This window comes from Nicotiana tabacum, chromosome 10, assembly GCF_000715075.1.
Source record: "Nicotiana tabacum cultivar K326 chromosome 10, ASM71507v2, whole genome shotgun sequence".
NCBI classification, from domain to species: Eukaryota; Viridiplantae; Streptophyta; class Magnoliopsida; order Solanales; family Solanaceae; genus Nicotiana; species Nicotiana tabacum.
In genome coordinates this window covers 112,930,207-112,944,097 of record NC_134089.1, presented here as the reverse complement: position 1 = coordinate 112,944,097, position 13,891 = coordinate 112,930,207, and the positions used below count along the sequence as shown (strand labels likewise).

The 13,891-nt window shown below is 37.2% G+C and overlaps 1 protein-coding gene across 1 annotated transcript; it reads left to right on the top strand.

Moving 5' to 3' along the window:
* Positions 1–452: 452 nt before the first annotated feature.
* LOC107777037 (putative E3 ubiquitin-protein ligase ZFP1) lies at positions 453–9,655 on the top strand. The gene is given in 8 exon segments (XM_016597001.2): positions 453–642; positions 907–998; positions 5,301–5,387; positions 5,390–6,148; positions 6,639–7,021; positions 7,140–7,238; positions 7,379–7,546; positions 9,200–9,655. Coding segments are annotated over 6 exon segments (1,614 nt in total). The 5' UTR covers positions 453–642; positions 907–998; positions 5,301–5,329; the 3' UTR covers positions 9,347–9,655.
* Positions 9,656–13,891: the final 4,236 nt, after the last annotated feature.

Sequence of the window (13,891 nt, the reverse complement as noted above, 5' to 3'; positions counted from 1 at the left end):
AATGTGAAATGATGCTCTCATTAGGGGGAGTTTAATACATATTGCACTCTTTTTCCCTTACAAGATTTTGTCCCACTGGGTTTTCCTTGCAAGGTTTTTAATGAGGCAAAAAAGGCGTATTATTAAATATGTGTACTCTTTTTTCTTTTCTAGAATTTTTTCCCATTGAGTTTTATTTTAGTTAAGGTTTTAACGAGGCACATTACTTATTGAGTAGACATTCAAAGGAGAGTGTTATGAATAGAATTGTAATTAGAGTGAATATCTATCTTGTATAGAGTTTTACTTTGTGGCTAAACCATTTTTTCCGTATAAACAGAGGGATCTTACTCTATTGTAAATCATTCCAAAATTCAATAAGAATTAGTCTCTCTTTCTGTGTAATATTATTCTTCCGCTTTTATTGTTTTATTACAGAACGCTAAATTTAAGGGGCTATGCGGAAATTAAACAAGTGTGGTCATAATGGAAACAGCCACGTAGCAGTTAATAGCAAATAAAATAAAGAAAAAAGTAATACTACTACACAAGTTCATAGTTTCTGAAGAACATGTGCTAATGCTTGTCTCTCTTCAAGTTATCAAAGATTTGTCATTTCTCTCTCTACCGTCCATTTGGAATCTTTTGATCAATCTCTATTTGGTTGGTTTTTCAGCTTTATCGTAATAATTTAATTTAAAATTTCAGTCTTTATACTTATCAAAAAAACAAATATTGTAAATTTTGGTTGTTTAGAGCTTTTCTATTATTAATTAATCTTGTGAAAGTGCATGCACTTATTTCCCAGAAGAAGCACTTTTTTTTTTTTGCTGGATTTTATTTGTATTATCATTGATCACCATTTCTTTTAATATATATCTGACTCAAATTAGGGGTTTTTCCTTTCTTTTCTGGTTATTTATGCAGGGGTCTGCACTAGTGGTGAAATTATTTCAAAAAATTTGTGCTATAGTTATTGGCGATACAGAGAAAAAATCGCTTATGCGGATGGTAAAAAGGTAGTAATATTTTTGATTAATCATATACTTTTTTTTTTGCTTCTCAATTAGTGAATTGCATGTGTTTGTATGTCAATTGCATTCTAATTTCCCCTAAATAATTACTATTAAAGATTAGTTTTTTCTATATCTATTTCTGGGTTTGTGCACAAATTTATTTTCCCTTTTGTTAATCCCAAAGTTCAAATGTAGCTCTTGGCTGTTCATATTATCAATGTTTTTAGCTTCTATCTTGAGTGATAATATGTTTTAAATAAAGAATGCGTTTGATGTTTTTTAGTTTTCGAAGTTATGCTTTATAAAGAAAACATTGAACGCTCAAACATTCAAAGTTATCATTGCCTCGGTTAACCTCAGGAATCAAGGTTTGTTGAATTTGTAAACTACTAGGAGTAGTTCCGAAACTGAGTGAGTGTTTGAGTGTTCTTTGATGCAATAGTTTATCCGCGTTTCCCTTAGGGAACGTACTTTCTATGGTGAGCCAGTATGGTAACCAGCTGCCCTCACATTAATGGTTCAGTTCTGTGAACATTTTTTGCTTGTGTTTTTCCTTTTTATTTCATAACTTTAAGTTGTGTGATGTTGTATCTTTTGCCATTGCAACACTTGCAAGATAGATTTTGCGTATATCTTTACCTTCTCAGCCCTCCTGTCTTCTGTTATGGAAATCCATATCAATCTAATGCCATCCACTCGGAAGAAGCTATCATAATTCGACGAACTAATTTGCAGAAAAGGTTTCACTTTTTAATGATATGAATAGTTTGTTTGCCTCGATTAGGAGTTAATTTCTAGGCGCATAGTTTCAGGGGTTGGGTCAACTATTTAATCAAATGATATTGAGCATTATTAAGCATGTTTCACATCTCTCTGCAAAGCTAACTATTTAGACTTAGGGCTGTGAGAACACATACTCTATGAAATGGTTCTCCATGTGTCCAAGAGCAACATTATGTAGATATAGAATTTGACCTAATTTATGATAATTACATATGTTAGTTAAGATGTTGTTCTTGGGGGGGGGGGGGGGCAGAGGAACTCATTAAATATACTTAGAAGAGAAAAATATAACTAGAAGTTTAAACATCGTTTCTCCTTGTCTCGGGGAAAGGAAAAAACCCAATTAGTTATTGAGAATTTCCACCTTTCTGCAAGTTTTAGTCATGCATAGAAAAGAATGCATGAACTGAATAAGATGTTCCGGGGGCATGAAATAACAGAGAAACGTGGTCCTAATCTTGCTTAAACTATGATGGAGACTGCCTGCTATGCCAATGAGGAGTGCGAAGTTAACTCTTTTCTGGTTATATTTGTTTTCTGTCAAATTTTTCTATTTGGTCGTTTGGTGGAGGTTGACTTTTGTAAATGATGTAAATGACTTACTAGATCTACTAAGTGATATACATGATCCATAATATGTTGTAGTACCTTCTTATTGCTGCTTTTTGTTGACAATATTATCTTTCTTCAACTGTCAAAACAAGTTTCTCCTATCTGGTTGACTTTTCTAAAGCTTCTTGTTCCTTAGAGCTAAACTAGGAAAGAAAGGCAAATCTTCATAGAGCGAGCTCTATTTTGTGATACAAACGTTTAACTTCCGGAACTGTTGGAGTTTTTAAGCTTTTGTATGAGAAGTGGATGGAAGGAAGATAGATTTGGGGTTCCAAAGAGAGGTCTCAATTGGAGGGTACTTACCTTTAACTTACGGGTTTTTTATCTAATATATCTCGTATTGAGTGTAACATCTTGAGTTTTTAAACATGGTCATGTGATCCCATGAATGATGGAGCTCCTTATGCGGATGCTACTTGTTGAACCTTTTTCTACTCTTTGAAGTGTTTAGTAACTGCTTGGCAAATTCGGCTTAACCTGTAATGGAGATCTGATATTTTTGATAGCTGATAGTTACCTCTATCCTACCCAATGCTTTTTTTCTTGTCACATCTTGATCATACTAAGTTTCATATCCTCTCTATGAGCTTTATTTTTCTTTTTTTATGTGCAAAAGAATTAATACTGTGTGAATGCAAAGCTAGAAGTCTCTTTTTCCCCTGCTGGTGTCGCTGTCATCACTGTCATGTGAACTTCTGTAGACTTCGAGGTTCAATTTGGTCTCTGACTGGCTAAGGGGGTAAAGGTGGCCTTTTTGCAACAGTGAATGCGTGAAGGTTTTATCCGGGTTGTCAATTTTTTCACAGCTTCTACTCTGAAAGACATATCTAAACAATTGAAAGAAGGGTACTCTTTCATGTTTGCCTTTATCTAGTCCAGCAGGATGTTTCAAGGAAGAAGGTCTTGGCATGTTAACACGCATTTAGGGGAAGAAATCCGTCATAAAGAGCCTATTGCTATGAAACTTTTGCCTATTCCGAAGTGTGATTAAGCAATAGACACTAATGTGATTTCCATTTCTCTGTCTTCGCTCAGATATATGGCAGCATGTTTTGAGCGGAGACCTATTTGAAATGCTTAGTTATTTCCTCTATTTAATACATGTTTCCTAGATCCAATTTTACTGTTTTCATTATTAAAGTATATTGCAGTTTTCTGTAAGTCCATTATCAAAAAAAGTTTTCTTTAAGTCCGATTTTTTATGTTAGTAATTCTTGGCTGTAGCAGATGCATGAATTGCTGCTAATTATCATCTCTGTAGCCTGTTTAAGGATGGTACGAGTAATAATTAGTACATAAGAAAAAGTATGGTAACAATTAGATTCATCTAGGCTTAGCTGGGAATTTATTGCAGATTACGGGCACATTATTTCGTCTCGCGATAAAGCTATAATCTGTAATCATTGTGATGTAATGATGTCAGTGATACGTTTTTATATAAAAAAGAATTAATGCCAGCGACACATCCAGGTCAGGCATTTGGCTTCTGAGGGAATTGAATGCTATAGAAATGTAATTCTATTCTTTTATATGATGTTATTAATAAATATAGAATCTACACCTTTTTTTTAATCTGCAATCTTATTATTGGTTAAATGGTATGTTTAGTGTAAATCCTATGAATGCATAGCTGCAAATGGGCTAGGCAATCGGTTGAACTTCACAAGGCTACATTTAATTGAAGCCTTATGGCTGCTGCTTGAGTAATTAACTATTATGCTTACTGCAATACCATTAGTATCCTGCAGCTACCATCTCAGTTTCAATAAAATTGAAATATTTCGCCTCTTATGGTTTAATATTGCAACAGAAACGGCTTAATTGCTCTAATGAACTCAATTCCTTTTCTGACAAACTATAGCCTCTGCTCGTCGGGTGCATCTTGCACATCTTCTTGTACCTTTGCTTTCCGCCTCCCAACCATTTTATACTAGAAAATTTATGAATTTAGCTACTTTAGGACGTTATAAGATTCACTATGTATATCACTTTATCGGTGCTCACTCACCACCTTCACCCATGCAATTTCCAGTAGCCACGTTTAACCCTCTCTCTCCCTGCTGCTTTCTTTGTCTCGACGTCATCCTTTTCTCCATCTGTATCGGGCTGTAAGTATTCTTCTTTATTCCAATGGGTTCCTGTGTTGCTGCCCTGTGTATCTACTACCGGAGTGTGAATTTCTTTTTTCAACTAGCTGGGAATGTGGCTTTTTTACCTTAGCTTCTCTTAAGCATCCATAGAAGTGGTGTTGTACTTGATTTTTTGGAGAGAATCTAAGTTGGGGTAGTAGATCCTCTCATTTTTGTGTTTTACTACATCAATTGATCTTTCTCCCACAGTCAGTTTGCTTGACCTGAATATGGATAGTTGGATTACTGTCTTTCAATGACGGGAGTGGATCTTATTTATCTCTTCCCTCCCCCCTTCCAAAAGTAAAAGTAAAGAGGGCAACATAGTTTTCCATCTTGAAGATACTCTTTTCTTGGCTAGTTACTAGTGAGCTCGCGGTTCTTAAAGCTGGAATAGTAGCTTGATGTCTATCCACGTGCCATATTCGCTTCAGTTAATTCCCACTCCCCTTTGTCCATGGTTTGGATGCTTTTTACCAAATGTAGCAACTGCAAATGGCTCTATTGTTACTTGGTGTAATGTCTATGATGGTTTGTATTACAGAAGCAAATTTCTGAATTAAAGAGGGTAATCCTAATACTTTCGAATGGGATCGTGGTAACTTTGCAGTCACTTTTGAAGTGTGCTCTTTGGGATGAATGTCGAGAAAAATCTCAAAATAAGCATTGAACTTCAAGTTTAATTTTATCTGTATCTGTTAGCATATACTGAGTTATGTGATCTCTTAGACAATGTATGTACCGGGATGTAGGTATGACGTGTTATTCTTCTTTAAACCAGGAATTATCCACAACATTGTACTCGACACAATGGGGAAAAAGAGCATGTCACACGGTAATTATATATTTGATTTGGAAGCAGATCAGCAAGTCAAGAGTATATCCGACCGGAGCCTTGTGTGTTGTACAGGAGCTTTATAGCTTTTCCACATCCAAATGTCCACACTATAGTATCAGCTCTAGGAAACAGTGCTAATTTCTATTTGCACCATCTACCAGACCCTCGAGAAGGCGGTTTACGTTATGGGATGTCATCGTCCAATGGGGTTCAACCGCGCCATCCTGCCACCAACGTTGACACAGCAATTGCAACATCATCAAATCACTATAACCCTAGCGTGGCTGCTCCATCTGCATCGACAGATGTTCCAGATCCAGTAAATCATGGGTTACATGATCAGCGTCCATTCTCCAGCACTCACGGCATCCTTGGAATTAGTGCACACAGTTTTGGTAGGAATGATCCGTATATGGACAGTGTCAGAGGCTCAGTGAAGCAAAAGAATCATTCTGCTTTGGCGGGACCTAATACTTCCGTCATCCCAGTGATCACAAGAGCACGTGAATCTGATGTTTCTTTGACAGATACTGTATCATTTCCTCCATATGGAGGGAATGGGTCATCATCGTCCATTGAAGATGGAGTACAGAGAAGTGGTAGGAACAGATCTGCTAGTGGTCCATATACTGTATCGCAAAATAACAACAATCATCTGCTTCAAGGAAACTATGTTGGCCAAGCCTATCAGTTTCCTGGCAATCCTTGGTTGGATCTGCCTTTCAATAGTAGCGGTGGTGAGGCTGAAACTTGGGCCTGGAATCAGGCTGCTCCTTTTCCATATACGCCCGGTAGTTACTCCTTTCTTTTAAAAAATAAAAACCAAAAAAATACTTCTATGAGTTTTTGAGTACCTATTTCAGCCTACTTTTTGTTTGATAGGTTATCTTCTCCCCTTCATTAAGGTTTTCATCAAAGTCCTTGTTCTTCCAAGTTTTGTTTTCTTATGAGCTATTAGCATGCCGCCAAGTTGAGCAATGCATCTTCAGTTGTTTTTCTTTCTTCTTACATGTTTAAAAGGGACAATCCACTGGAGACACGTCTTGTTCTTTCCTTTTTCCATTTTCATAGCATTATTTCTCTCTTTTATTCCAAGTTCTGAAAGTTAACTTTTGTAACTGATTGTTTATCTCACTTCTCTTTTTAATAATCTTGGCAAACCTTTGTTATTTCCTTTACTCAAATTATCAACAGTAAATCATGATCTTTATTCCAAGTACTAGAAGTTAACTCAGTAACTGATTGCATATTTCTTCTGCTTTTTTTTTTCTATTACTTTAGGTGGCTGTATGGATGCTGGAAACATGGGTGTGCAAGGTTATCAAGTAACTGCCAGCAACGGAGGTTTGACTAGTTTTCTGTATCCACCCATTCCTCACGGACCACCCAACCATCATCACCCGCCACCTGATACGCAATGTGTGGGGGGCCGCAATATGAGCTTCTCTCCGCAGATGACATCATCTTCACACAGAAATCTACGAAATAGTTCGTCCAATCACACTAATAATCCATTCCAAGGTGTTGTAGACGGAGGGTCTAGATATATCGGACCCTTCCCACCGACTGGCTTTAGGTTTTACAGACCTCTTCGAAGGGAATTCATGCTTGAAACAAATACTCAACAAGGCAACCTCCCTAACATGAGAGTTTTGCCAGAAAATGTAAAACATGTTCCATTTGACCAGCTCTTCTCATTCTCTTTGTCGTATTGTTGTTCGTTCAGTTAAAGTAATGGGATTGGATGTTGATGGGTATCTCTTTTTTTGGTGATTTTATTAGGGAGTGGCAATGCTGGATGTTCCTGGGTACCATGAAGTTGGTGATGCTGTTGATCAGCACAGAGATATGCATTTGGACATAGATCACATGTCTTATGAGGTGAGGAAAATTGTAGGTTAAGTGCATGTATCATCACATATTTTCCATGACGGTTGATAAGTAAAAGCTGTGGTAATCCTTGGTCAATTATTTGCCAGAACTTCGGCTAACTTATCCTTCAATATAAAAATCCTATCCAGGAACTTCTTGCACTGGGGGAGCAAATTGGCGACGTGACAACTGGTTTATCAGAGGAAGCCATTGTTAGCAATTTGAAAACGAGAATATTTTTGTCTTCCGAGACTCCTTGCCCTCATGAAAGTGCTACATGCTTAGATCACAAAACAGATTTCTGTGTCATATGCCAGGTATTACCCCTTTGCCAACTTATATTCGATATAAGATTTTTTGGTAGGGGTCTAGTCAATTTGTGACCTATAGTTTTTATAAAATTATAAAATTCGAATTGATGCTATGTACTTGTTATATTTAGGCCAAACCCTTAAGCGGCCCCTTTAAGTTGGCTCCGCTTTTCATTTTGGCACCTCTAGTCAGACCTTTTCCTTTTTGACACTCCAACCCCTTACCTCATGTGTCATTTTAACACAAAATACTGACCTGTCACATTGAGTGAGCCTCGTCACCCAGGTCACGCGTGAGGCCTCTAGGAGGGGTAAAATCACTCCCCTTTTCATGGTATTAAATTTTACCGTTGGAGTCCCATTTATACCCCACTTTCCCCTACCCTTTCTCCATTATGAGATGTAAAAAAAAAAATCCCTAATTCTCAAAAGCTCCATTGCCATGAATATTTAAAGGTTGCTTTCTTTTCTGCAATTTGTTGAAGCTTTAGTCGAAATTAATAGGAAAGCGAACTGTATTGCCCTAATTTGTTAGTTGCTTCTTCTTCTTCTTCCCTGATTTTTAACTCGAACTCCATAGCCCTAATTTGTTAGTTGCTTCTTCTTCTTCTTTCCTGATTTTTAACTCGAACTCCATAGCCATGTCGGAAAGAGCAGAGGGTTCTCAACACAAATTGACTGGAACTGACTGCAAACTGACTGCATTTTAACAGCTGAAATTTAACAACACAAATTTAAGAACAGAACATTGGTGATATGTAAAGCAAACAATGACGGTCCACTGTAAGAATCGATCCAAACAAAAACTGAACACAATGAAATACAAATGAAATTTCAAACGAAATTTGGATTATCTGGCTTTCAAACGAACGAACAAAGACTGAGAATTCATGGTTTCATCTCCTAGGGCTTGGGATTTTGGTTTAGCGGGGTGAGAGAGACGATGTGTGCTTTTGGGAAATTAAGTGGGTGTGGGTTATTTTACTTATTAAGTGGGTGGATTATTTTCACGGGTGCGGGTTATTTTAACGGGGCAGGTTATTTACATGGTACGGGATCATATTTTATGATAGGGAGTTACGTGGATAATTAATCCAAGTGGCAGAAAATAATTTGCTAAGTTTACATGTGGGCATCAGTTATGAACACGCGCCTGAGTTATAAGTATATGTCAGTGTTTTGTGTTTAAATGGCACATGAGGTAAGAGGTTAAAGTGTCAGAATGGAAAAGGTCCGAGTAAAGGTGCCAAAATGAAAAGCGGATTATGGGTTTAGCCTTATATTTATATATTTTTAAAATTTCCTTATTTGACTTATTCTTACAGCACTTTGCTTAATGTTTATGTTGCCATTCTCTTTGGAAATCTTGAATTCATCAAAACATTGTCGTGAATCTTTATAAGGGTTCCTTATCACGGGAATGAGATAAACTTTTGGTTGTCCACCTGGTACAGTGCTGCCTCGGCTTCTTTGTTGTGATTATTTCCTTGTTCATTCTTTGAAGATTGCATCTTATTTTCTTCTGCATGATTATTATACAAATATATGCTATTAAATTTTCCAAGCTCTACTTTCCAGTGGAGCTGTATCCCTTTTCTTGTTGCTTGTTTCTTTGAGATAGGTCTGACGGCCTGCATATGTTTAAACACGTTATTGCAGACTGATTACGTAGACCAAGAAAAGATTGGCATTCTTGAGTGCAGGCACGAGTATCATGAAGAGTGCGTAAAGAAATGGTTGATTGGGAAGAATACTTGTCCTATCTGCAAATCCACAGCATTGTTTACAGAGAAACTCGAATTGTGAATACAGGGAGTCGGTTCAGTTGATGGTGTGGGTCGATAAGTTAAAAAGAGCGGACATTTTGTTCTCTTGCTAAATATTTATTCTCCAAGAAGAGGAAAATGTTCCTGACACTGTATTATAATTTGTACATACTTTGTGCAGCAGTCCACCTCTGTTGAGCTGAACTTGTACAGACTTTGTAATTTTTGTTCAATCTTGCATGCTTTCTGTATGGACGTTCCTGTTTATATCTTATGTATCAAGGAATATCCACAGTGGAATATAGGCTTTACATTTTAAAATTCAATTGAAATCTGTGGTTATGTGCAACTCGGCTTTTGATTTATGGTAGTGCTAATTTCTTGTTTTTCATCATCAAATGGATACTACTTACCAAGAATCGTCGTCTTAAAACCTCACTACAGGAACAGGTTTTTCTATCACGAAAAATATGGGAGAAATTCAAAAATAGCTAGATTTACAACTGGTCGTTCAAAAATAGCCCAAATTTAAAAGTGATTGAAATTTAGCTAGGTTTCATGTAAAGATAAATTTGAGCGAAAACACTGTTCAAAACCCGAAAAATACGTCAGTATATTATACTGGAGTTCCAGCATAAGTATGCTTGAACTCCAGCATATTATACTGGAGTTCCAGGATAAGTATGCTGGAACTCCAGCATAATATGATGGAGTTCCAGCATAAGTACACTAGAACTCCAGCATAATATACTGGAGTTCCAGCAAGTATAATTGTCCCGTATAATATACTGGAATTTGGGGCACCGGTGCTCCAGTCTCCAGTATATTATACTGGAGTCAGCAAAGTATACTGGTCCAGCATAATATGCTGGAGTTCATACACAGGTGCACCGAACTCCAGTATATTATGTTGGACTGGTCTCTGTTACAGCAAAATAGTGGCTATTTTTTATTGACTTCGTAAACGCTGGCTATTTTTGAATGACCAGTCCGAAAACTAGCTATACCGTGCTATTTTTACGAAAAATATACAGGCGATTGTAATGAGAAAATTTCATTACTAGCCATTCGTTTGAAACTAATATCATGCGCTGGCCATAAATTATAATAGGCACTTTATAGCCCACAACCAATTCTAATGGCTAGCCACTAAAATTTAACAAACCCAACTGACGGTACTTATGGCGCAGTTCACTCATGCCACCATTGAATCCATTGTACATTGAATGCAAGTACCCCCGACTCGTAAAGTAAGTATTCTTGCGTGAATTTTCTAGTCCTTTTGTCCTAAGCCTTTTCCTGATTCTATGGACGATTATATTTATTTTGCCCATCAAGAAGCAAGTTAAAAGCTTGTTTTACAACTCTGATTCGGATACAAATTCTTCCATTCAAGAAGTGCTTTTATTTGATTTATTATTTCTTGATCTTACTGGTTTAGATGATAGCGAGGAAGAAGTTAAAAACTTTTTATCACATTTGCGAGATCTTGAACATTTTAAAGTATTGCATTATAGTATTTCTTTTTTTTTTTTGTTTTTTTTTTTTTGTAAAAGAAAGAGAATTGTAGTGTATTTGTTTAACCTATATATGTCGATTGCCAAGATGATTTAACCTATGGGAGCGAGCCTTTTGCCGTGGTCATACCAAAAATATACAAAATAAACTGTCACTATATAATTTATATACTAAATAAATTGTCACTATACAAAAAATATACAAAATAGATGTTACTATACAAAATATATACAAAATAAATGTCACTATACAAAAAATATATAAAAAAGACTATCACTATACAAAAAATATACAAATAGGGATGCAAATGGGCGGGTGCGGGGCAGGTTCTGTTTTAACCCACAAATTTTCAACTCACCCCACATAACATGTTCACCCGCATCCACCTGTCCCGCAACTGCACCAACATCCACCCTCCCCGCCCCGCTCCTTTTTTTTTTACTTTGAATTTTCTGCTCAAGCTTTTTAACTTAGTTAATTATATTTACTTTCATTAAACTAATTTATTTTCCTTTTTCTTTGATATTTTTCAAATGGAACGTTTCTTTTGGGATTTCAAATCTGGGTTACATTTAAGATTAAGGCATTTTGGTTGCTTCAGTTGTGTCTAGTTGAAAAATATGCTTTTGAGCTATTAGGAGTTTAATCCAAAAAAAAAGGGAAAATAATTAATGTAGACAGAATTTTGTGAAGACAAAATTCAATCACTTGAGATAGAGAGAGAGACTCTGGCGAAATTTTGGGCGATTAGAGAGAGAAAGTGCGCTGCTAGTCGTCATGGCCACTCCGGCCAGTGGCCCACCACTTACTATGGCGGGGCTGCCTCCCCAACCACCCCCCAACATAACCCAACCATCTACAACACCAAACAACAACCAAACACCGCTGGATTATTCAAAAATTTTGAAGCCTGCTATGATGAACAGTGTCATGCACGAGAAAGCTTCAGCAGTTGATCCAATCCCCCTTTGTCGTGCTACACTGTTTAATGGACAACCTATGGTTCAGTTTACGGAAGCAGAAGTGGAAAGGATGAACGTGATCGAGGGACTTCAATATGCAGTCGTTGGAAAGCTCTCATATGGATGGCCTGATCTACAACAATTGCGACATATGATCCCTACGCAATGTGGAATCAAAGGAGAATGTAGTATTGGATATCTTAGGGACAAGCATATTTTAATTCGTCTGACTTTGTGGGAGGATTTCTTGAATTTTAATTCAAAGGGCACTTACTATATCAAGGATAGAGATGGATATGAGTATCAGTTAAGGCCGCTAATTTAAGAAGCAAAATTTAAAGCCGGAGAAGAAACTCCAAAAGCTATGGCATGGATATCTTTTCCAGGTTTGTTGCCTACATATTTCGTTAAGGATTGTTTGTTTTCCCTAGCCTCAGCTGTAGGGAAGCCTTTGCAATTGGATATGGCAACTATCACTAAAACAAGACCTAGTTGTGCTAAGGTTAAGGTCTTAGTTGATCTACTTGCTGATTTACCCAAGAAGGTCAGGATGGACATACTGAATGAGGCAACAGGAGAGGTACGTACTGAATGGGTGAATATTAGATATGATATGCTGCCTAAATATTGTAAAGAGTGTAAATTACAAGGCCATGACATGATGGAGTGTTGGAGATTACATCCTGAATTGTTTGAAGACAAGAATAGTGCAAAACAGGCTGCAGATCACACTGAGCAAAGTAGGGGTAATAACCAGCCTCTAATGATCTTATCAAGTGGGAAAGTGGTAGGCAATTTGGCAGGCAATGAGAAGGAACAATGGAAAGAAGTAAGGGTTAATCGAGTTAGAAACGGTGCAAATCAGAAGGAAACACAAGTTACTGGAGCTGAAATTACTGGAAAAGAATTAGTACCAGTTGGAAGAGAAATGGTTGCTGTTGAAAAATCTACAGATCAAAGGGTTCAAACAGCCAACAAATTTGCATTATTGGAGGTAATTGATGATGGGAATAATGAGAACAATCAGTTGGCAATAGTAGAAGTGAATGCAAGTCAAAAGAGTCATGTTCAAAACTCTAATGAAGTTGGGAGATTAAATCTAGCTGCTCCAGCTTTTAGACCTACTGATTCTGGGATTGCATCTTCTAAAGTTGGTAACACTCCAAATTCAAAGGAGGCTGGGAAAGGAGATAGAGTTACAATTGATCAAGGCGTTCCTAAAGAGACTACTGCTCAATGGGTTGGTAGAACATTTGTTAATAATGCTGCAACAAATCAGTCATATCAGGATGTTCCCTCACAGTCAGTGGAATTTACTGCAATAGATGGGATAGTTGAGGGAGATGAAGGACTGCAACTAGATGGGAAGAAACTGTGGCATCAACAAACTGAAGTGGATTCAGAAGAAGGAGAAGTACTAGATGGTGCTAATGGGGAGGAGGAATCAGCAGATGAAGAGAATGATCAGGAAGAGCAAAGTGTAAATAACAAAAACAAAGGGCATGAAACAAGGGTAGAAAGCAGTAACACTGTGAAAGAAAATGTACAAATTGCAGAAGTGCAGAGGGTCTCAGAAGAAGATGGAAATAAGCAGCTATTGAGTCCTAATCCTAGCAAGGAGTTGCCTCCAGCTGATCCAAACATAGGCCCTGCAAAACCTACTGGTGGTACAAAGAAGGGAGTAGAATCCAATGATCCTCAACTACCAAAGGCTAGCAATGAAGAAATAATTGAGAGGCCTACAGATCCTAAACAGAGAAGAAGTGCAGAGGGAGTCAAAGACAAACAGGGTGATACAAATAAAGAGTAGCTAATTAAAGAGAAAGCAGCTACTGCATTGATCCCTATCAATATACAATAACAACTTGCAGCACAAGGTGATGATCTTAGAGAGGAGGACAACATGGAAGAGGCAGGGAGAGACTTTGATGAAGAATCAACAACACAAAATTTTAAGAATGTGGAAAGGATGGGTGATCTATCTCCTAGGCATCTGGAAAGAGGAAAATCAGCGGGAGAGGAAAGAAGAAGAACCCAAAAGAGTTTCAAGGTGTAGTTCCTGGGGTCCAAACAAGAAGGACCCTATCTAAATCTCACAATTAATC